This window comes from Juglans regia, chromosome 13 (genome assembly GCF_001411555.2).
Source record: "Juglans regia cultivar Chandler chromosome 13, Walnut 2.0, whole genome shotgun sequence".
Classification (NCBI taxonomy): Eukaryota; Viridiplantae; Streptophyta; class Magnoliopsida; order Fagales; family Juglandaceae; genus Juglans; species Juglans regia.
The window spans coordinates 10,901,667-10,925,439 of NC_049913.1; the positions used below are offsets into that span (position 1 = coordinate 10,901,667).

Genomic DNA, 23,773 nt, shown 5'->3' on the forward strand with positions numbered 1-23,773 from the left:
GAGTGGTAATCATACTGTGACAGAAGTACTTGTGAGTTAGGTGGGGGCTGCAGTGGAGGATTCTTCTTGGGAAAGCTTGTGGAAATTGAGACAACTCTACCCACACCTTGTGGGAACTGTGTTGTGAGGTGTGTTCTGGGTGAAGAACTTGTGGTCAAGTCCTTTAAGAGGGGGAGAATGTGAGGTGCGTTCTAGGTGAAGAAATCTTGATGGGAGAAAGGGCGAGCAGATGTATGAAGATCATGAGTGTAAGCAACGGAATTAACTACCAAGGTCAAACGGGGCGTTTAGAGAATTAATGAAACGGTGCGTTTGAATTCATGTAATAACAAGGTTTAGTTAAACGGTGCGTTCTCTGTAATAAACCGACGTCGTTTTTGTTCTTCTTGTTGTAACAGAAATAAGAGTTAGTTAGAATCTGTTAGTCTTTTAGTTCTTATGATTGTTCTATAAAAGGAAGGGTAGGGTATAGGCAGAGTATCGGGAAAATTGAGTTAAGTTTGATTGTAAGGAGCTTGGAGAATGCTCGAAATTCTCTTCTGCAAATAAAGAAAGATTCCTGCCTCTTCTTTGTTACTTCTTGAATTGTTTACTGGCTTATTCTGCGTTTTCTTGAGTTCCAGAGAAGAAGACACATAACAAGAAACTGGAAGAAATGGAAAGAGGATGGACGAGAGACTAGCAGCACAGAGAACCCTGAAGAACCTTGAAGCCAGGAGGCAGTCTACCTCTTCAGCGATGGCTGCCTAGTTCTCCGCATTGAAACTATAGCATTTTTGCTTAATCTTCTTTGTCTTAGGGTCCACAGTGAGGCGATGTTTGATGACGGTCGTGTCGATTTCAGGCATTTCTTTGTAACTCCAGGCGAACACGTCTTGGTGCTCGACGAGGAGCTGCTTTACAGATTTGCCCAGCTCGGGGGCCATCTTGGTTCTCACCTAGATAGTCCGTTCAGGTCTCTGTGAATCCACAGACACCAATTCCAGAGATTCATTGGGTTCTGCTTGCCGTAGGGCCTGCTTATCCCTTACTTCCTTGTCCAGCTCCATCAAGGTTGGAGGCAAAGGTGGGCCGGCATCCTCTCATATTCCTTCAAGAGATCGAACCTCTATAGCCTCAGGTTTCCGTTCCCAAGCGTAGCATTCTCGTGCCAGGACCTACTTGCCACGAACCTCTCCCACCCCCATGGGAGTTGAGAATTTCATGTTCAGGTGGAATGTGGAGGTCACTGCCTGAAAGTGGTTCAAGGTTGATTGCCTCAGGATTGCGTTATAAGAGGAAGGGACCATTACCATGAGAAAATCCACCACAGTGGTTGCCGTTCTCAAGGCCTTCCCTGCCAGGATGGACAAGATGATAGCTTCAATTGGCTAGACTATGTCTCCAGTGAAGCCCTTGAGAGGTGTCAAAGCCGGGCGCAACTGATCGGGAGTGATTCCCATTCGAATGAAAGCTTCCCAGAGTAGGATGTCGACAGAACTGCCGTTATCGATCAGGACCCTTCGCGTCAGGTAGTTGGCGATCTGCACAATTGCTACTAAAGCCTCGTCGTGAGGGTGCAAAATGCCCTCCTCATCCTTCTCGCTGAAGGTTATGACAGTCCCCCCCTGAGTGGCTCCTTGTGCTCAGGACTACCCTGCTGGTGGTGAACACTTCGTCGTACCTAGCCTTTCTGGCGTGGGCCCTCCTTGTTGAGGAGGTGGTTCCTCCTCCGACATACCCTCCTGCAATTGTGCGGATTTTGCCCACCGGACAGTCTCATCTAGCCTAGCTTCTTCAGCGCAGGCTCGCTCTGAGTCTCCCTCCAGCCCTTCTCCTTAATGGACTTTCACTTCTCCATGGCTGCATGTAGTCATCAAGTCATTGGTCGTGCCGCTCGTCACCCCGCTGGTCTAATAGAGCATCCAACTCTTCCATCTTCCATTTTCTGATGAAGCAATCTTCTATTCAGTGGCTATCAGTTTGGTGGTAGGTGTAGTACTTAAAGCGGGCCGAGCCCTATCATTATTCACCCTGCGAGCTCGGGTTTCTTTCAGCCTCCACGGCCATGCTAGAGTGGGTGCGTGGTTCGACCCGCCCACGGGTGGGTTGCTCCTTCTTGCCTTTTGTCTTGCGTGCTTTCTTCTTGCGACCTTCCTGTCTCACTCCACCACTCTGGATGGCGGCCTTATTGTCTATCCTTTCCAACTTGATCTTTCAGGAGGCCGTCAGTGCCTGAAGCATATCTTCAATGTTGATGAAACTGTCAGCTCGGTCCATGAACTCCCTCAATGAAGTTGGCTCTTCCATGTGATCTCGATCATGAAGGGGTTATGGGGCCAGACCCCCACCCAGCAGGGCCGCCAGGGTGATCTTTTCATCCTCATGCTCCCTATTGAACCGATAGAGGTACGACTTTAGACATTCGTCGTCTCAATGCTTCATAGTCAAGAGGTAGGCAGCAGGTTGCCTCCTTTTTCAGCTCATCATGAACTACGTCAGGAAGAGTCAAGCTAGCTCAGTGAAGCTGTCTATGGTCCCGAGTGGTAGAGACCCGAACCATGCTCACGTCGTCCCCTTCAGAGTGAGAGGAAACTCCATGCACGTGACCTCTCTCGTGAACCCGTGCAAGGTCATATGGGCCTTGATGAATCTATTTCCCAAATTCAACATTTCCAAATGTTCATTGGTTCACGACATGAGGCTTAGGAGCGCATTGTTGCCAGCATGTGAAGGACACGTTACTATAGGAAATAAAGAAATCTCACGAACGGTGCCACTGTTGATGTCGTATTTTGCTGCCTAGATAACTCCATGCAACTGAGCTCGGTCAGGTTTCTATTGAAATGGAGAGTAGGGGGCTCAAAGGCTGTGGTAGCTCCAATGCTTAAGTTAGTAATTGGGAATGAGAGAAAGAGAGATATATTCAATCAATGAGAATGAGAGCTGAAGTATTTAAAAGTGTGAACCCCTCTCCTGGCTGTGGGAAATGGTATTTATACCTGGCTAGGTTGGTCCTTGAGGTGAAGATCGTGGTGTGCAATTCCGTACAGGAGTCGAGTGTCCCTACCACTTCCCTACCACGGTACAGACTAGCTAGACTTGGTTGCAACTGTCACTGACACCCCAGGAGGCACGTAATGGCGTATCGAGCCCCGGGGCGTATTAAATGCGGAGTGGCTCCTTGTTGTGGCGTGCCCACCTCCGTCCCATTAATGCGAGGTAATCATATCAAGTTAGCCTGCCGTCAGTACCCGAGCGCAAGGGGCTTCGTCTGTGCTACCTTCAGTGCCTGGGTGTCAGTGTCCCTCCTGACACCTTGATTTGATCCTAACACTTGGATCATGGGTGGTCAAGAGCAGTTGTACTCCTGACCAGTCCCCACATGAGGCACGTCTTCCCTCCCTTTCCTGCTTATGGGCCTTCTGGGCCATCCTAACCCATGCCCCCCGGGCGACCTGGTCCAGTCTGCTTCGGCCCAGCCCAGACCCAGGGGATTACTCCTTTCACAAGAATCTTGGAGCAAATACAGTTTCCTCTACGTATCATCATATACCTGGAATTTGGGAAATAGATTAGTCAAGTTCGTTGAATTATCAATTAAGTAGATACAATATGGAAAGAAAACTTTTACTCATCATCCTCACACCACATTTAATTTTTTTTTATTTTTTATTTTTTTCTTTTATTAAATGTATAGTGTATGGATGATGAGTAGAAAAACTTAATTAGTCTAGAAAGAATAATATTAAATTAAAATAAAATAAGTGTGGTGTGTGGTATATGAGGATGATGAATAGCAAAACTCATATAGAAAATGCTAGTTTTTCATCTCATTTTGCTCACTGGTTTTGACCGCTCATGCATGTTGGGTTTATGAAACTTGGTTTGTTGGTGTGTTGGCCCGATTTGATGACTTGACCTGACAAGGATATGCCATCGGCCCAAGCATGCGCTACATGGCCTAAGCCTTGTGGGGGTCGGAAAAAATTTTGATATTGCGTTGAGTCGAGATGCACCAAGCACAAAGTTTGCTTAATGTTCACTTGAGTTTCGCTTGATAAGTCGCTCGAGCAAATATCTAATAAAGAGTTTGGCCAAGGCACGCTCGATACTCTGCTCAAGGGAATAACGCATAAAAGTGAAAATTAAAATTTATGCCTTGTAACACTATAAATATGCTTATTATGAATGGTGTGGTAAATTGAACACTCAAATTTCACTCTGAAGTATATTTTGTGATTCCTCAATATAATGAAATCTTTTACAGCTTTATGGACGTAAGCACATGTTGAACCACGTTAATTTTGTATTGTGTGATTGATTTGCTTGTATTTGTTTTGCTTTGTCTGTCATCATTTTTCACAACATCATCTTTTAATTTTTTTTTAATAGTTAAGGAAGTGATTACTAGTATATTTATATATTTTTCTTTGTCATATTTAAAGATATTTAAAATATGTTTAAAAAGATAAATAAATAAATAAAATCAATTGCACTAGGCACACGTCCAACCGTAAATGCCAAACAGCCGAGTAGTAGCATCCACTATTTAGCGCGTTCTTCGTACAAAAATTTCGAACGTAAGTAAATCGATAATAAATATTACAGATTTATTTATTTCTTAAATTTTAAAAATAATTTTAAAAATAACTAATTTTAAGGTTTAGTTTAATTTTTAAATTCATCTTAACTTATTATTATAATTTTTTTAAATTTTAATATAAAATATAATAAATAATTTAATTTTTTTTAATTTTAAAATAATAATAATATTTAAAAATAATATTTTAATAATATTTAATCATTTCAATTCAACACAATTCAACATAAATATCACACCCTCACGTCTATTTAAGATCTTCTCTTTGCAATTTATTTAAGAGCACCGCATCACCACAACCGCGCATTGCTCGTGCTCCTTCAATCCGGTACACCCACTAAGATGCTCGCTCTCTCACCCATCTCCGCACCGGCACCACCCCTAAAGTACACCAAGCGCAGAGCCCCAAAGTGTCTCGGAGTCTACTCCACCCTAGCTGGGTTCCCTTCGTTCCTCCCCAAAGAAATCGAAAATATCAAAGACCCGTTTGCTCGTACGCTCGCCACCAGAATTGAGAGACTCCCCGTATCTGTAATCCTCACTCTCTCTGGCTTTCCTTTTGCTTTTGAAAATTCGGTGACTAATTCGCTTGATATCTTTGCGAATGCATGTGGCTGCCGATAATTTCAGGTGAGCTTCTCGGATAATTGTATAATGAGTAGTTGCGTGAGACCATTGATACGGAGCGAGACAAGTCCAGTGGTTCTTCTCCATGGTTTTGACAGGTCTTATAGCATTACCGTTTCAGTGATTTGATTGCTTAATTTGTCTTTTGGGATCAACACTACATCTATTTTTTCAGCTCCTGTTTAGAATGGAGATACACGCATCCATTGCTCGAAGAAGCTGGTTTGGAGGCTTGGGCCGTGGACATTCTTGGTTGGGGTTTCTCTGATTTGGGTTTGTTTATATGCTAGTCTTCTTCTTCATCTCTTTTGTTTTTGTTTTTATTTATTTATTTTTTTTTTGGGGGGGGGGGGGGGTGTTCTTCTGCTCCTTTGGTGATTTGTAATGGGTTCTTCGTTTTTTTTTTGTTAATGCATGTCAGAAAGGCTTCCAAGTTGTGATGTGACATCCAAGCGCGAACACTTTTATCAGGTTTTAGTTCATGGTTTTCTTTTATCCTTGGTTTGCGTCTAAGAAATCATCATATTGGATTTGTCTCTTCTCGAGAACAGCTTTGGAACTCCTACATAAAAAAACCAATGATATTGGTTGGACCAAGCCTAGGTGCTGCAGTTGCAATTGACTTTGCAGTCAATCATCCAGAAGCTGTGAGTACATTAGATGATTGAACTTGTGCTTATAAAGCATCAATCCATTTAGTGAGAGATACAAGTTATGCTTTGTAAGAAGTTGCTATACTCGGTGCCTCTAACATTCTATGGAAGATCATTATTTCAAGTTCATTTTTCTTCCAGGTTGAAAAGCTGATTTTAATTGACGCAAGTGTATATGCAGAAGGCACAGGAAGTCTGGCAGATTTACCCAGAATAGTAGCATATGCCGGGGTGAGTCTTTACAAAAACCTTAACTTCAGGCTACTAACAAGTCTAAATTATTTCCTCTATCAAAATTTATTTAAGGCAGCCACGATCCATATACATCATAATATGTTTGCTCATTGCCGAAGTCTAATCTATGTTATATCGTTTAAATTAATGATTTTCCTTTGTATCAGTGATGTCTTGAATTGAATTATATATTCCTTTATACAGCATTTGGTCTTTGTTGCACATAACCTAACACCTTAATGACTTTCCCTAGTATTGCCACTATGCATCAACATCCGCTGATTTAGTGCTTAGTCAGCCTTGATCCTTTTGGTTGCAGTCCTGATGCGCTGTTTGGCAGCTAACACAGCACACCCGTTACCCCCCACCCCAGCAAAAAAAAAAATTATCCCTTTTTCTCCTGGAGGCAGGACAAGATATTCAATTATCTGTACTCACGGCAAACGAAGAATTTGGACACCTTTTTCCTGCAACAGAATATTTCCCTTCTATTCTACCTTTTAGCAATGACTGTGGGTACTCTATTTTGGACCAGGTATATTTATTGAAGAGCATCCCGTTGCGCTTATACGCAAATTTTTTGACCTTCACTGGCATTTCGTTTAGTACCAGCTTAGATTGGACTAATGTGAGTATTTCCTCTCAAACAACATATTTCTCTCTGATTGAATGAGGAAAAATTAAAATATCTATCATCTTGCTGGTTTTTAACAAATGCATGGGGATGATGTGGTGGTGAACTTGAACTCTAACGATGTTCTTATTATCTTTTCTAGGTGGGCCGGCTGCATTGTCTATTGCCTTGGTGGGAAGATGCAACTGTGGATTTTATGATCAGTGGGGGTTACAACGTTAGTTCACAGATAAAGCAGGTATATGTGAAATTGTTTTGCCACTTAATTCAACCAGTGTTAGTGTCCTTCAGTTCTGGATATAGAATAGAGCCCTTTTTTGTGCACATGAAGGAGAACATCTCATGTGCTTGTTCATGAATGGGAGAACATTCAATTCAGGAGCTCATATATCCTTAATTTATTTTGAGACATTTAATGTGGAATGCGTGTTAAAAGCAGTTCTTTTTTTTTTTTGGCTTCTATTAGTTTTATGGCTTCTTTTTTATAGCACTGAAAAGGCTTGACTCATTATTTACTAAAAAAGAAAAAAGAAAACAAACCATACAGCTGAAAAAAGGGAAATATCCCATTATGATGGGTTTTAAACTTGTTTGATCATTGTAACTTTTTGGTGGTTCAAAAAATGGTTGGTAATGCCCTGTGGAAACTTATGAATGATCTCCAACAGGGGAAATATGATTGGCAAATGCAAGTCCCTAGATTTCTTATCATGCATGTTAACTTCATGCTGCTTCTTCTCAACCTCTTTTTTGGATCCCAAGTTCCTTCAAAATTTGTCTTTTTTTTTTTTTCTTTTTTTTTTTTTATTATCGGTAATTTCCTTTGAAATTTGTTCACAAAACGATATGTGGTTGGAGGGATTTTGGCCAATACAAAAGTTAAGTGAAGCTTGTCGGGATGTTTAATGGTTTTATTAAATTTCTTTGATGAAAACTGATGCACAAGCAAGGAAAACAATAATTCCTCGCGGAAGATGTAGCAGGGCTTCCTCCAAAAGTTTTGTAGTTCTAGGGATGAATTTGACTGCAGGTCAGTTGGGTTCCTTGTGTATCATCATGGGTGCTATATAGGCGTCATTCTTGTTCATTACAATTATCCAAAAGATATCTTACAGCCACTGTGTGTGTGACAGAGAGAGAGAGAGAGGAGCGGGGGGCAGAGACCAAAGGAATGGATCCCGATAGGAGTTTTTCTACAGAAATGTGTGGGAATTAGAATTATCCAAAAGATTACTTACATCCAGTGTGTGTGAGTGTGAGTGGGATAGAGGCCGAAGGAATGGATCCCGATAGGAGTTTTTCTACAGAAATGTGTGGGAATTAGAATTATCCAAAAGATTACTTACAGCCAGTGTGTGTGTGTGTGTGAGACTGAGAGAGAAAGAGAAGCGGGGGACAGAGACCAAGGAATGGATCCCGATAGGAGTTTTTCTATGGAAATGTGTGGGAAAAAGGAGCTGTAAGCTCTTTTTACTTATCTGAAAAAAAAAAAAAAAAAAGGTGCTGTATGTTCCAGTCTTCCAGATGAAGATTTATAGGCATAGAACTTTGAGTTTCTCTTTTTATAATAATATCATATCAAGTAAATGCCAAGAAGCTTTATACTCCCTTAAAACCTTATTTCTCGACTTTGTTCAACAGGTAAATCAGAAGACACTTATCATATGGGGTGAGAATGACCAGATCGTTAGCAACAAACTTGGAGTGGTTAGTAAATTTTATGGATAAAGTATAGAATGCAACAGAAAGTAAGAACAAAAATGTTTGAAGGCATTCCAAACACACACCGTGCCTGTCCGCATATATTGGGCTCATCTTTAATGACCTTTCGAGATTTTATAATGACCATTTCTTTGATTCAGCTTGAATAACTGACTTGTTTGGTTATTTGATTCGTTATTCAGAGACTGCACTGTGAACTCCCTAATGCAATTATACGGCAATTACCAGAATGTGGCCACCTTCCTCACGTGGAAAAGCCAAACTCAGTTGCAAAATTGATTCTAGAATATGTTCAGGAAGATTGCTATAAAGAGATGGAATGTGTTCACCAACATTGAAGCTCCACTCTCAATCTCTTGCATAAATGACATAGAGATGGCTGTGCTGTTCACCAGATTCAAGGATTTGGTAATGTAATTCTGGAACGAGCTAATTTAAGGGCCATTTTGTAGAGTTATTTTTCTAAGTTTGAACCGTCTTTGTATTAATTTTCATTTCGTTTTATGGTTTGGTAGTGTCATCTTTGTATATATATATTGCTGGTTCTAGAAACTTGTTCGCCATTGATATATAGATGTTATCAGTCATTGTACTCTTTATGTTTTACCCAAGGACTTCTAAAGCAGTTTAACCCTTCACGTAACTGAACCCTTTGTTTACTGGAAATTTATATGGATTTTGTGAGTTTGTAGATTCTAAAATTTTCCTTGATTTAGGAATTGCTTTCACTGTGGATGGACGAAATCTTGATTTAGTGTGTGCTATATATCTGCATTGTCTCGTTTTGCTTACCAAAATAATAAGGGAAAAATCTGCATCATAATTGTAAATTTCTTGCTTTGTTTCTAGAAATTGATGAGAATGTTTGATTGGAGCACAAACTTGCTTACTTTAGCCCGTGAAATTCACATATCTAGTCAAATGATTAGATGAGCAGTAAAAACTTATTCATGTTGATGAACAATAGTTAAGAGTTCTTCAAGGCTAAGGCCTCGTTTGTTTTTACAAAAAGAAAAAACTATTTTGCCTCTCAAGTTGTACCGCTCTACTTGACCGCTCGGACAAAAAACAAAATTACTTAGTGATTAAGAAAATGATTTTAAATGTATTGGTGTATTTTCTTATTTTTTAAAAATATTTAAATATATTAAAAAAAAAAGATAGGAAAATGGAAAAAAAAAAAAGTTGCAAGAGCAACTAGCGGTCAAAGTGAGCAGGCTATTCTGGGCGGTAGAGTAGCCTGACTCTTTACAAAAATTTTCTTCTCATCTAATTATTAAAATTTTTTTAAATTTCTACATAAAATAAAATAAATAGTTCAACTTTTTCAAATTTTAAAATAAAAATAATATTAAAAAATATTTTATTTAATTTTTAATTTTAATCTCAACTCATATATGTGAAAATAATCCAGACTAGAACTGCTGTTGTCGTTGTTATAAATTCATTTTTGGAGTACATGAAGTTTTTGTTTGTTTAAATGAGTTATTCGTTACCCTTTTTTGAACAGCATGGTGGTGTTCACGAAAATAGGTCCTTACTAGCATTAAAAACTCTAGAGTCAGCAAGGGAGATCTACTTGATTTTAGGAAAGGAAACTTTATATGCTTGTCCGATGAAGCTGGACCACTACTCGTCAAACCAGGTTTGCACAGCCCAAAGTAAATGCATTACACACATACATCAATAACTCTCGTTCGAGTTTTTTCCAATCAGATTCTCTCTCTCTCTCTCTATATATATATATATATATATGTGTGTGGTTGTAAAGTCATTTACAATCTTAAATGTGCAAATATCCAACACAACTTTTTAAAAAAATTAATAAATTTAAAATTCACATAAATAAATTATTATTTTTTAATTGTGTACCTTACAAGTGCGTAAGACACAACTGAGGATTATAGTTAAGCATTACTCTATTTTTTATAGTAAAACATTTTTAAAATGTTTCATGCTTACCTCTTGACAGAAAATAGTTCCCATATAAAAAATAATTATTTTTTTCATTGAATCATTACTTTATTTCAAAGAGAGATCGTACACTTTTTATAAATATATATATATATGTTAATCACAAAGAAATTGTATAAAAATAAACTTACAAACTCATATGACTTGATATAATATGTCAGATTACAAAATTACTTTTATCATAAAATAAATTTAACAAATTTTATAAAATCAAATCAATTTATAAATTTACTTTATATAATCTCTTTGTATCTATAATAATTCTCATTTAAAACTTATTTAAAACTTATACGTAACATTCCTAACATGGCATTATTCAATTTTGTAATTACGATATATTCAACTTATAATCTTACGGCAGGACTCTCAGGTGTTAACCAAACTGGTTGGTAGGTTGTTCACAAGTTCCTCTCAAGCTCCAAAAAAAAAAGAGGGCGTGCATGTAAAACTCAATTATTCTGCGCTGGTTCTGCCACTTGTCCAAGTGAACTGAATGGCCCAGATTGCAGATCACTTTTCCATCCCCATCTTAACCAAAGCCGACACCCTACGCTGATGCCGTACCACAGCTTTTCTCTACTTTTAAAACAACTAAAGGTTCCATGGTATTTGTCTTTTATCCGATGGGGTGGGGACCTAAATTCATAACATAAAGAACACCGACCCTCCCTTTAGATCAAGTAACGAGCCCCATGGTCACAAAAAGCAAAACCACAAAACGTGTTCAAATTAGATAATCTAAAATTCCTCAAAATTAACAGTAACGGTACAAATAAGAATAGTAAGTCAGATAGAAATAATTTTAAATAAATTGAATAAAATATTATTTTTTAATATTATTATTATTTTAAAATTTAATAAAATTAAATTATTTATTATATTTTGTATAAAAATTTAAAAAAATTATAATAATAAAATGCGAGAATAGATGAAATATTTTTGAAACTAAACAATCCAGAAAGAAACTTACTACATAGATGGGGGTAATAAAATTTGTTTAAAACAATACTAACTCTCTAGATATACAAATAAAAACAAAAAAAAAAAACATCTAAAAAGAAGAGATTAGGTTCTACCCCCAATAGGTCTTATCACTCAAAAAAAGGAATCGAATTCCCCAGCTTTCTTCTCCACATAGAAGACACCCAAAAAAAAAAAAAACTTAGTGGGGTTTTGCCTCTATATGATACATTGATAACCAACGCACCCAAAATATCAAATTACATCATCTCTAACTATCCCTCCTGTCGTGGCAACATTAACTCCACACATCAACCCCACTAAATTATAACCCCCTCCCTCCTGTGACTTGTTATGTTTTCCCTTCAGCCCCACAGCAATACTGACAAGAAGGTCAGGGCAAGGGAGGAGAACAGTAGATTAGTGACACTTTGGAGAGCCACACCTTCATTGTCATTGATGCCTGTGGTGCCACTTCCTATGGGGCTGATTCCTGCCCCATACACCGTAGGAGTGGTGCCTGTGGTTGTAGACGTGGGCGTGGTGGTGGGTGTTGTTGTGCTTGGTGTTGTGGTTGAGGGAGTTGTTGATGGGGTTGTGCTTGTACCTGCTTGGCTGAATAGACCAAAACAACAAAACACATTTAAGCCCAAGATCTGAATTTGTAATGAGAAAAAGAAAAAAAAAAGAAAAAGAAAGCCTATTAAATATAAAGTAATTATAATATGCAAAACTATTGGAGCCAACTCTACAAATCAATTTCTGTGTATAGCATGCAGAAGACATACGAAGCTGAGATCTGGGGAATGAGATGACAAATGTACTTGTGAAATATCAACATCGTGACAGCTCACAGGCCACAGCAGTAAGTAGGATGCAGGCCCTCAATTGTAAAAAAAATCAATGAAAGGTATGGAACTCTGAGGTACAACATCTGCTTTTCTGAATCACTGTTTAGGAATTACTAACCCATTTCGAGGAAGTAGTTATTAGTTTGCAGCTATTGTTTATGCTAGCAAAACCCAGTTTAGAACTGCAATTTAGATTGTGTTTGAGCGTTGAACTCATTATTTTTTTTACTTTTATCTCAATCTAATTCGTACATTTCAATCTACTCGTATCTATATTCACAACTCAATTCAATTCATCTCCATCAAATCGTCGACAGTTGGGTATTCGGACACAGGTGAAGGAAAGAATGACTCTCCACCTACCCTAAACCCTGAAGAATCATAGAACAGAAAGCAGGGACTCGGGTTTTGCCAGTAGAATTTACATAGAGAAAAAAGCAAGAGAAGAAGAGAAAGAAAAGGGGATTCGAGCTTAAACCCAGATTCCTCAATTCACAAACAATGGGAAAACTTTTCATTCGAAGAAAAAAGCTGAATAAACTTTTCATTCTTGTGAGAAAGGGATCGAAAACACTCCCTGAATAAGAAGCATACCTGGAACTTACAGGATAAACACAGTTGGCAGAAGCTCCAGCTGTGAATCGCCCAAAATAATGAAGACTGAAATCAGTAAAAGTATTTTACAGAGGATTGCAGGCCGAAAGTGTGAGAAAGGGACTTACTGGGGGCAGTTTGACTAGTGGTGGCAGTGCCTGAGAAATCACAGCTTCCTTGGGCTTGGTTCTTCCTTTGGAAATAGCTGTTTACAGCATAGTCACAGTGATTCTTTACAGTGTTAGGATTGTAACAGGAACCACTTTGAGTGATGGGGTTACAGTCAGCTCCAGCTCCACAAGCATAATCCAGTGTCTTTTGAAGGGCTTGTGCATTCCCGTCTTTGCACAAGCAATACGTAGCACCTGCAGAAGAAAATGAAAATATATAAATAATTTGATTTAAAAAAAAAAAAATCAGTCAGTTCATAGAACTCGCCACCCCCACCCCCCAAAGAAAAGCAAAAGGAAATTATATATAAAAAAAATGAACAATAAATCAAGGAAAACAACAGTAGATACTCTCTCCAGCTCTATCTTGGCCATGTGAGCAAAGAAAAGGTGTTCTCATTTATTAACGCTTTCATCAGATATATAGTTAAGAGTCTGAGATTTAGAGCGACTAACAGGATAAAACCATCGCAAAATACGATGCACAACCATCCCAGAAACCATGAGTTACAATAAAGACATACCTTTACAAACATAAGAATGGGAAACAGGGAAAGAGGAAAAAATACCCAAAATCCAGCTACTTACTTGAATGGCCAGTCAGGGCCAGGAAAAGCACCAGATATACAAGAACAGCCATGATTGATGCAAGATTGCAGTTGACAATTATACGAGAAAATAACTATCCTTTATGGGGAGTTAGTTGAGCTCGAAATCGAGAGAGAGAGCTGAGGTTGTGGGTAGTGGAGATTTCTAGAGAAGAGAAGAAGAGAGGGTGGGTAGTAGAGAAGTGAAGAGTGAGTGGCTGTATCTGATAACCCTTTTTTATGTTTTTCACATCACAATTTTTTTTTTTTTTTAATTTCCAAATAAACCTTTACATTATAGAATTAATATAGTTGTGAGATGAATGTGGGATAGCGTGTTTTGGGGAAGTGAGCAAGCTGGAGCCTTTTGTCACGTATTTGACTGTTGGTGTCGAAGCTTTCAAACGGTCACAAACTCGTGGGGGTGATCAAAACCTAACCCATCCTGCGGCCCTGCGTGGTTCTTTAACCAGATAACAGGTTGGTACTCTGTTTTTTGGGGGCCTACCATTGTAGCGCTCTTTTCCGTGTGCCGTCACTGTGAGCTAGCATCAGTGCTGTGTTGTCCTCCTTTTATATTTTTATTCTTGTCCGAGCCATCGGCATCTTACCCATGCTGACGTGAAAGAGCAATCCTAGTTATAAATTTTAAATAGACAGTATAAATTTTTTTTATAAAAAAATGATCTTACTAATAAAAAATTATTTCTTTATAAGTATTTTAAAAATAATTTATTTTTTTATAAAAATTTACACGAAATTTATCTATTTAATATTTATATAAATAATTTCTTGACGTGAAATAGGTAAATAGCTACTCTCCTAAAATTATCAAATAATAAAAATAATAATGATTATTCTATAATTCCTTTATAATTATTTTATGGTTTATTTTTAAAATAAAATTATTTTATTTCATTAAAAATAAATTTTAATATTATAAAATTAACTTTCATCATTTCACGTTAGTTATAAAATAGTGATAAGATTATAATTTACTAAAAAATACCCACCTCGTCTAAAAAGGGTTAAATTCTCTTGAGCAATGATCATGCATTGATTAGCCCCAACCACCCTTGAAATATTGATGCAAATTTAGTAAGAGCAATTTCAATAGATTTTTTATTTTATTTTTTAAAATATATCATTAAATTTTTTTTAATTTTACATATTAATTTTTATAATATATTATTCATCAACTTATTTATTTTTTCTTTATATTATTTAAATATTTTTTTATTCTTTTTAAATATTTCATTTCTACTAATAAATTTATAATATTCATATATTTTTTTATATTTGTAATTTATATTTATATACAATGTAAAATAATTCAGTCTTATATATGCAAAATAAAAATATATAAATTAAATAAAAATTAAAAATCAAATCAAATATAAAAATTTGGTTTAAAAATAATTTCAAGATATTTTTTAGAAAAAAATAAAATATATATATTTTAAATGATGAACAATAAAAATAATTTACTTATATAATAAAAATTAAACTAAATAAAAATAAAGAAGTAAATAAAATATCAACAATAAAAAAAAATTTATAAGATAAACAGTACCCGCTATATATAACAGGATACTATAGTTAAATGTATTTTATAATTCATTTTATATAATTTAATGGAGTTTTTTTTTGGAAATAATTCTTTAAATTATTTATATTTTTTGTATAATACAAAAGCTATTAGTAGTGCTCATACTCCAAAATAAAGGTTTTCACTTTTCACACGTTGTTACTGGAATCAGTGTTTTGTGTACGAAAATAGCCGTACATCAATTTTTTTTATACTTTTAATGTAATATTAAATAATTAAAAAAATATTTATATTTTCTAATTCAGCCAAAAACTCGAGAAAATATCTTTTTCTTTGGGTGAAAATAGGTAACATAAATGCACAGTATCAAAAAAGAGTCATGGACTCATGCTACCTCTAAGCTCCACACCTTGTACATTTATTTAAAAACATATCATTTTATTTTTTATTATATTTTACTTATTAATATATCTAGAATCATTTTCATTATGTGAGTAAAAATATACACTAATATATTTTTAAGTGAATATGTAGAGTATAGAATTTATATCTATAATTTTTCATCTAAAAAAGCCAGAAACATCATTTACATGCCAGCTAAAAAATTTGCTAGAAAACAACTAAATTATAAAAAAGTAGAAAACAATTTAGAAATGAAAAGGGTAAGAACAAAACAAGAAGTCACCGGAAGAAACAATATGATCAATGATCACCTGCTCGTCATTTTTTATTGTAAATGTAAAGATATTTTTCATAAAATATAAAATGTAAAATAATAAATAATGACTTATGCATAAAATAAAATCATATTTTTGGAATCATTAGCTTTACTCTTTAAATTCAAAAACAAATATTTATGACCTAATTTTTCTTTTCTTTATAGGTTCAAGTACAAGTATGATCAATAAAGCAATATTGTCAAATAAGTACGTTTTACATATTAAAAATTGTGTAACCCATATATCGTTTAGATTTGAAAGAAATAAAGACACCCAACAAACAAAAGCAAAGGTTGTTTTAAAATTTTCAAAAAAAAAAAAAGTTGAACTTTTGTCTTCTTTAAATTCTTACCCCTTTTTTTTTTTTTGAATCTGGTCACCAAGCTTTCAAATCTAAAAAACTAAGACACAGCTTAACCCATCATTAAGATTAGATTGTCAGTTTAACAGTTGGATTTATAAGGGATAAATTATCAAGAAAGTGGAAATTTGGGATGACTTGAACTAAGGCTCTAGAATGGTTTTGATAATGAGATGATATATTTTTAGATGAATTTAATAAAATATTATTTTTTAATATTATTATTATTTTGATATTTAAAAAAATTAAATTATTTATTATTTTATATAAAAATTTTAAAAAATTATAATAATAAAATGAAATGAAATGAATTATGTATCCAAACATGTCCTTAATAGTTTTAGCACTTTCATTACAAATTCACACCATCATCGACATATTGCAAGCGATATGAATACATGCACATGCATTAAAATCAATTATGTCTTGATCAACTTGCTGATATATTCACCGAGAGTCAATCTTCGGCTTTCCTCTCCTCTCCTCTCCTCTCAAATTCAAGCTAAAATCTCATGAATAATAATGGGAGAATAAGTCGATAATCATTTGTCATCGAGAAAAGATGAGAAAGCACATGGCAATGAGAGCTTTTAGCATGTTTTCGGTGGAACCCAAAAGATAAAAACACATTCGGAATTATTCTTTGAAATTCCGTGGTTGGTTGCTTTTGGATCACTTTTATTTTATGAGTCTCTAATGTCTTTGATTGGGGCTTTGAAAATTTGAAATTCCTCTCAACAGAAATAAACAACGGACCACAATCACACACCGTGTACAGTATATGCCCTCCCTCCCTCCCTCTTCCTGGACATGCCTTTATATCTGGCATATTTGGAAACATTATTATTATTATTATTTATAAATAATTCACTATTATTTACGAATTATTTATTAATATTTAATAGTTTTGTTTTATAGTTGATGTGGTGTCATAACGCACCGACTTTGTTGGGACCTATTAATTCAGTGAATTTTTCAGGTTTCGTAAAAAAATTGTCATGTCTACCCAAACTTTCTTGCTACATAAATAATTTAAAAGATGGGTCAAATAGGCTATGAAATTGTAGGCATTATTATATGATTGCTGCAACACATCCAAACATCGTCTAATCACGTGTATTATTAGTCTTCTTAGGCTTGATTATCGTGTCACTGTCACTTTTGTTGCCAACTCTTTTGCTTGTGTACAAACTTCACTGGCCCTACCACGCACCCAATTCCACCTGTTTGGTATTAGTTTCTCTTGATACTACAAGGAAGCTTTACATAAATAAATATGTGATTCTTTTTTTTTTTTTTACCTTTCTATTTAAATATATACATATTTACGTATTAAGATAAAATCATAAAAATAATAAAAAATAATACTAATCATCATCATAATTTCTATTATCCTTCCGTCATTTCATGATGTGTCATTAGATAATTAGAGATTATTTATTATATTTTACTTATAAATTTTAATTATCTAATATTATATTATGAGATGATAGGAGGATGATAAAAATTAAAATGATAAATAGATTTTTTTTAAACGAAATAACTCGATGAGATACCTCTTTATCCAAACCCAGGCCCATTTCACAATTCGCGGGAGGCAGATTGAGGTTTGGGCTCACGAGCATGGCAAATCCTTGCCCTTTCCAAGGCTCGAATGGCAAGGGCCTGTCTCTTTGAATTTGAAAGACATCTCTCCCCCAAATAATATATTATAATGCCAATAACACCCCCGTCCCAAAACCCTAGCCAAACAGGCTCAGAACTGAATTTGGACCCAAATGAGACGATCTACAGCTCTACTCCTCCAGTGAAGGAAGCTCCCAATCAATGGCTTCCCAAATGGCGATCCTCACTCGCACCCGAGCCTTATTCAAGACCACCACCATTACCGACTCCAACCTCTTCTTCAAGACCATCTCAACCTTCACATTTCTCTCCCAGGAGCCCCAGCTCGCCGATTCGATTCACTCCGAACCACACTCAGCCTCTACCTCACTCCCTCCCAACCCGGCCTCGGGAAGCCCTCTCTACAACGAGAACTGGCGGAGCCCGATCCCCAACACCTCCCTGACTCAGTCCCTGATTCCCCTGGGTTTTCTCCAACAATCCCCGACCTCTCGCATCCAATCCCTGTCCCAAACCCTTGACGTTCACAGCTTGATGAATGTCTTCGCTGACTGGATGACCTCCCAGCGCTGGGACGATATGAAGCAACTCTTCGAGTTCTGGATTCGGTCCTTGGACAAGACCGGCAAGCCCAACAAGCCCGATGTCAATCTCTACAACCATTACTTGAGAGCCAACTTGATGAACAACGCCACGGCCGGCGAGTTGCTCGACCTCGTCGCCCAGATGGAGGACTATGCGGTCCTTCCCAACACGGCCTCGTTCAACTTGGTCCTCAAAGCCATGTACAAGGCCAAGGAGACCGTGGCGGCTACCAAATTGCTCGAACGGTTGGCCATTCAGTCCTTCTTCAGAATATATATTATGTGAATACCTGTATAGCAATACCTGTCACAAATATAGGAAATGTTTGGAAGATTTCTATATGTATACGTAGATGAATTTCTCTTTGGAAATGTCGTGGTGTGCATGATTTTGTGCTGATTAGGATTGTCTTTGTGCTAAAAAACGAAATGCTGAGTACTACTGCTTCTGTATGAATTTCAAGTCCTAGTTTTTTTCGTTTTTAATTTTTAGTTTTCTTCTAACATCGAATTATATACACTTGGGTTCCATACGCCTATATACATGGATCAATTTGCAAGCTTTACAATTTTTATAATTGAATATTTAGCCGTGACATCACCAATATATATAACGTTCTGGCTGCATCCTCTTGGTGCAAGTAAATGAATGCATTAAAAATGCCAAGGGGGTGAGATGCTTGTAAAATTCCCTTCAAACCGTGCAAGTCTGATCTCCACTGAAATTCACATGCAAGCATAATAGTACACCTAAAATGGCTCAACTAAAAGTTTCCTAATTTAGAAGTAGTACGTAAACTGCATTAAGACCCTTTTCTTTACACGTTGAACATGTAGAGAAACCAGTCATTATAGTTTATGCAGTTTTTGGGCATCGTATTTGATATGTGGGAAAAAATTCTCAAAGCTAAATATTTCAGAAGGATCTCCTTTCTTTACTTTTGCCTCTTTGGAGATGATATCCTAAGGAAATGACTCAATGAGTATTTATATATGTGTATTCAGTTATAGATTGACTTTTTTAATGTATCATCTGCACTTGCCATTTAACAGGATGCTGCAGACAGGGAAAGAATCTATGCCTGATGATGAGTCATACGACTTGGTTGTTGGCATGCTATTTTTGACGGACAAGATTGATGCTTCTTTGAAATATTTAGATGTGGCTTTAAAATCTGGTTATATGTTGTCAACGAAGGTCTTTACTGAATGTGTGCGGAGTTGTGTTAATGAGGGCAGGCTAGATACATTGGTGTCAATCATTGAGAGGTGCAAGGTACATGACTAACTGGATAAATACTTCAAACATTCCCTGCATGAAGGTATACTTTTCACTTGTTTCTAATGGGTGGCTGTTTCTATTGGTGTTTTCAGGCAATGGATCAGAACAGAGCTCTTTGTCCTTCCTGGAACTTGTGTAACTATATTGCAGAAATTGCAATGCAAGAAGATAATAGCAAGTTAGCATACTATGCCCTGGAATTTATGGCCAAATGGATTGCTCGGGGTGAGCAAGTGAGGCCAGCTGTTCTGCTTTCTGTAGATCAAGGATTAGTTTTGTCGGCACTGGGAACTGCTGGTAGAACCTACAGCGCCTCTCTCCTGGATGCATCGTGGGCAATCTTACGACGCTCTTTGCGTGAAAAGAAGGCCCCTAACCCAGAATCTTACCTTGGGAAGATATATGCCCTTGCATCATTGGGAAATCTGCAGAGGGCTTTTAGTACCCTAAATGAATTTGAGTCAATGTACGGCAATCCCAATAAAGAAGCAGAACAAGAAATGTTCTCTCCATTTACCTCTTTAAACCCATTGGTCACGGCCTGCTCTGAAAAGGGTTTTGAGACTTTGGACTCGGTATGTCTTTCCATATTTGAAAGTTATCAAATAGCATTCTCCAATCATATAATTCTGTTCATTCGCTGGCCATCTATTAGTCCTTTTTTTTTTTTTTTTTTTTTTATATAATCACAATCTTCTCTTTCAATAACTTGCATTTGCTGTGCTATTCTTAAGTTTCTGAGAGTTGATGATACAAATTAATATGGTTGTTTTCTTTTCACCTAAAAGTCCCAGCAACACTAATTAGTCGAAAACAGAAATATTGTGCATATCCTCTCAACTCCCCATCCTCTATGTCCCTTTAGGTTTGTTTTTATTTGGAGCAAGAAATCCAAATATATTTTTCATGCCACTTGTTTATCTCATGAGAAAAACACTAATGGGAGGTTTGGATACCAAAATCATCTCAACTCATTTCATCTCATGTAATCATTACAACTTTCCCAAATTCCCAAACAAAATACAATAAACAATTCAACTTTTTCAAATCTCAAAACAAAAATAATATTAAAAAATAATATTCTAACAATATTTTATTCAACTTTTAACTTTTATCTCAACTCACTGTCGAAACCTCCCCAGTGCTTATATGCTTAGCATTTTGATTATATTCTTCATTGAATCAATATAGCTTCAAATTATTACTTATAGGGCTTTTAGTTCGTTTTATGTTTGTTTTCTAATTGATATGCAATCTTTCAATTGAAGCGCATTTGGTTTACTTGTTAATTTTGACAGTTCTGCTTATCTTGGACTATATAATATTGTAATTGTACATCAAGATTGATACACTGACAGAATAGAGTAGATTTTGTGTGCTCCTCTGCTGGTGATTATAAAATGCATATGTGATTCATATGACTAGGTATTATGACTTAAGCCTACTTGTTTGTTTGCATCTTCTTGCTGATCTGTATTATTGTCATATTCCTCAGGTATATTTTCAACTGGAAAATTTAAACCGTGGAGATCCTCCTTACAAGTCTGTTGCTGCTCTAAATTGCATAATTGTAGGTTGTGCAAATATATGGGACCTTGATCGTGCCTACCAGACTTTCGAGGCAATTGGTTCCACTTTTGGACTGACCCCTGATATTCATTCATACAATGGTCTGATGCATGCATTTGGCAGACTCAAGAAGGTTGGATATTTGAGGACTTTGCTTCCCCTCCCCCCTCCATATCTCTCTCTCTCTCTCTCTCACACACACACACACACGCACGCAAGCACCTGTGCGAGCACACACAGGGAGGACCCACTTTATGACGGGCATAATACTCTCATTTGGCATTCTTAATGCTCCCTTGATCTGTCTCCTAGCTTTAAATCCCTGGATGAGGACGTTGCAGTGAGTTGATCTGGGAGAAAAAGAAACTTGACCAGTGGTGGTACTCACATCTGGTATTGAGGCTGATTAAGGGACTGCCAAAACTTCTATTTCCTTGCAGTCCATGATTATGCCCACCCATTGTAGAAGGGCGACACACATGCACACACTAAAGAACAAACATCTTGCTCAGTTTAATTTGTGGTTATTTTGCAGACATTTGAAGCTTCAAGAGTGTTTGAGCACTTGGTAAGTTTGGGTGTTAAACCAAATGCAATGTCATATTCATTGCTTGTTGATGCTCATCTCTTCAACCGAGATCCAAAAGCTGCTCTCTCTGTGATCAACGAGATGGTAACTGCATTTTTTATTTGGTTTGTGTTTTCCAATTTGGTCTGTTATCTATGGAAACAATCTAATGTCCTGTGTAATGAACCTGTTGGTCAGGTAACTGCTGGATTTGTACCATCGAAAGAAACACTTAAAAAGGTCAGAAGGCGTTGTATTCGTGAGATGGACTATGAGCAGGATGACCAGGTACAGGCCCTGGCTAGAAAGTTCAAGATTCGAATGGGTGCAGAGACTCGCAGGGACATGCTGTTTAATCTCAAGTACAACCCCGGTTTCGTCAGATAGGTAAATGAACACAATTTATGAATACATACATCAAAGAATAAAAAAGTAGTTATTCTCGTGGCCTGAACCAGTCCTGCTGACCTAAAGCCAATGTATTTCAAATTTGGGCTATTCTCAAGTACATTGTTTAATTTTTTTTATTGGCTCCGGGCGTCGAAGAACAATGTCCAGACTAATTCTAGGGGTGCACAATCTCTCGGCAAGGAGTTTTCTGCAAGTGCGCCTCAAACAATTCAAGGGGAGATTCCCCTAGTCCAATGGCGCGTAGAAATGTTTGCGCACCCAAGAGGATTTGAACCTTAGACTTGGAGGAAGAATACCACCAAGACCAAGACCCTTACCTCTTGAGCCAACCCCTAGGGGTTTGGGGGTAGAGATCAGGCGGTTTTATGTTGCAAGTGCCTAGTTTCACCGTTCAGAAGATCACAGCCAATACCTAAAAGTTTGTCTTTGTGGCACATCATTTCAGTTTTAAAGTTTGTCCTGTGAATGTATTCCGTCTTGGCACAAAAGATAGTTGCTACTCGGTTTTTCATAAGAAAAGAGGACTAATATATGCTTGAAGCATGAAGTAGCATGCCATACATCAACCGTGTATGTGCTTATTAGTCATTGTTTCTTTGCTTGCAGATCTGCCTCTTTTTGGTCTGGAAAATCTCAGTGCTAAAAATTTGGTCGCCAAATTCACAAAGTTGTCTAGCTTCTCTCTCAATGAGATTTCATGCTTTGTAAATTATCAGATAGTTCTCAGATTTTGAGTCATGGCATGATGTGTTGGAATCAGAGCGCCCTACAGCATCATTTATACTTCTATGTATTCTTTCCATGCTTTCTGAAAAAAAATGTAGAAATTCTAGAGGGCACTAACTTGCTAAACGAGAGAGTTTTGAATGTTGAAGAATAATTTTAAGAGAAAACCAGTAATTTAAAATGTCCGGAGTAGGCATTTCGATTTCCATGTCAATACTTTGTGGGTTGTTATGCTGTGGCATGGATGTTGAAATGCAATAGTTGAATCCGAATAACCTGCTTAAATTGTTCATATGATCAATTTACAACACATTGTAGGTCGCATTGTGATTGTCAGAGCATTGCCTTTTCTGCTTATGATGTGAGCGGCTTGAGGTAGGATATGCTGTTTTCTGACACAAGTGAGTGTTTCTTAATAATGTTCTCTCTGTCTTAAGCATGTTGAGGTAGGGGCATGAAAACGTAGGTGAACAATTCAATGTGGTATTGACAATCTGTAAACTACTCTCTTAATTCAAATAAGGTTTTCTGCGTATGTGACTTTTGTCACCATCTTACTCGTGAAGTTGCTGAGCCACAAAATAGATCAGCTAACATCTAGTAAAGACGCTATTGACTGATGAAGCTGAGAAAGAGGAGAGATCATGAGAAGTCAAATTTGGAATATTGTATCAGTTAATCCTTGGTATGCCCTCTCTTCTCTTTATTAATGTAAATAGTTCTAATCCCTACGTGTGCACCATCTGAAGAGGTGGAAATCATGTGTTCTAACTTCTAAGGCTTTGTTCGG

At 36.8% G+C, this 23,773-nt stretch overlaps 3 protein-coding genes across 6 annotated transcripts; 2 read left to right on the top strand and 1 right to left on the bottom strand.

Moving 5' to 3' along the window:
• Positions 1-4,862: 4,862 nt before the first annotated feature.
• LOC109000893 (uncharacterized hydrolase YugF) lies at positions 4,863-9,100 on the top strand. The gene is made up of 10 exons (XM_018977930.2): positions 4,863-5,113; positions 5,213-5,307; positions 5,385-5,482; positions 5,631-5,680; positions 5,761-5,856; positions 6,004-6,093; positions 6,632-6,724; positions 6,873-6,968; positions 8,372-8,437; positions 8,635-9,100. Exons 1-10 carry the CDS (start codon positions 4,925-4,927, stop codon positions 8,788-8,790), a joined length of 1,029 nt encoding a protein of 342 aa, XP_018833475.1. The 5' UTR covers positions 4,863-4,924; the 3' UTR covers positions 8,791-9,100.
• A 2,268-nt stretch (positions 9,101-11,368) lies between these two features.
• On the bottom strand, positions 11,369-13,933 carry LOC109014366 (PLASMODESMATA CALLOSE-BINDING PROTEIN 3-like). Its single transcript, XM_018996801.2, has 4 exons — positions 13,590-13,933; positions 12,960-13,196; positions 12,832-12,871; positions 11,369-12,001 (listed from the first exon to the last, which is right to left on the bottom strand). The coding sequence occupies exons 1-4, from the start codon at positions 13,639-13,641 to the stop codon at positions 11,752-11,754; spliced, it is 579 nt and encodes a 192-aa protein (XP_018852346.1). The 5' UTR covers positions 13,642-13,933; the 3' UTR covers positions 11,369-11,751.
• Positions 13,934-17,935: 4,002 nt separating this feature from the next.
• On the top strand, positions 17,936-23,530 carry LOC109014363 (pentatricopeptide repeat-containing protein At1g26460, mitochondrial). 4 transcript variants are annotated; one of them, XM_018996795.2, is made up of 7 exons: positions 17,936-18,673; positions 19,481-19,703; positions 19,802-20,284; positions 21,205-21,411; positions 21,814-21,951; positions 22,045-22,233; positions 22,864-23,197. In XM_018996795.2, the coding sequence occupies exons 1-6, from the start codon at positions 18,045-18,047 to the stop codon at positions 22,231-22,233; spliced, it is 1,869 nt and encodes a 622-aa protein (XP_018852340.2). In that variant the 5' UTR covers positions 17,936-18,044; the 3' UTR covers positions 22,864-23,197. The 4 variants fall into 4 exon arrangements, with proteins under 4 accessions (XP_018852340.2, XP_018852344.2, XP_018852342.2 ...); XM_018996799.2 differs by lacking the exon at positions 22,864-23,197 and adding an exon at positions 23,302-23,530 and having other exon boundaries at positions 17,944-18,673; XM_018996797.2 differs by lacking the exon at positions 22,864-23,197 and adding an exon at positions 22,393-22,857 and having other exon boundaries at positions 17,944-18,673.
• The last annotated feature ends 243 nt before the right edge of the window (positions 23,531-23,773 follow it).

Coding starts and splice junctions, on each gene's coding strand:
- LOC109000893 (XM_018977930.2), top strand. CDS start 4,925: ATGCTCGCTCTCTCACCCATCTCCGCACCGGCACCACCCCTAAAGTAC. Junction 5,308..5,384: donor CTTCTCCATGGTTTTGACAG/GTCTTATAGCAT, acceptor CTATTTTTTCAG/CTCCTGTTTAGAATGGAGAT. Junction 5,681..5,760: donor AGCGCGAACACTTTTATCAG/GTTTTAGTTCAT, acceptor TCTCGAGAACAG/CTTTGGAACTCCTACATAAA.
- LOC109014366 (XM_018996801.2), bottom strand. CDS start 13,641: ATGGCTGTTCTTGTATATCTGGTGCTTTTCCTGGCCCTGACTGGCCAT. Junction 13,197..13,589: donor GGCCCTGACTGGCCATTCAA/GTAAGTAGCTGG, acceptor TTTCTTCTGCAG/GTGCTACGTATTGCTTGTGC. Junction 12,002..12,831: donor GTTTATCCTGTAAGTTCCAG/GTATGCTTCTTA, acceptor TGGTCTATTCAG/CCAAGCAGGTACAAGCACAA.
- LOC109014363 (XM_018996795.2), top strand. CDS start 18,045: ATGGCTTCCCAAATGGCGATCCTCACTCGCACCCGAGCCTTATTCAAG. Junction 21,412..21,813: donor CATTTGGCAGACTCAAGAAG/GTTGGATATTTG, acceptor GTTATTTTGCAG/ACATTTGAAGCTTCAAGAGT. Junction 21,952..22,044: donor TCTCTGTGATCAACGAGATG/GTAACTGCATTT, acceptor CCTGTTGGTCAG/GTAACTGCTGGATTTGTACC.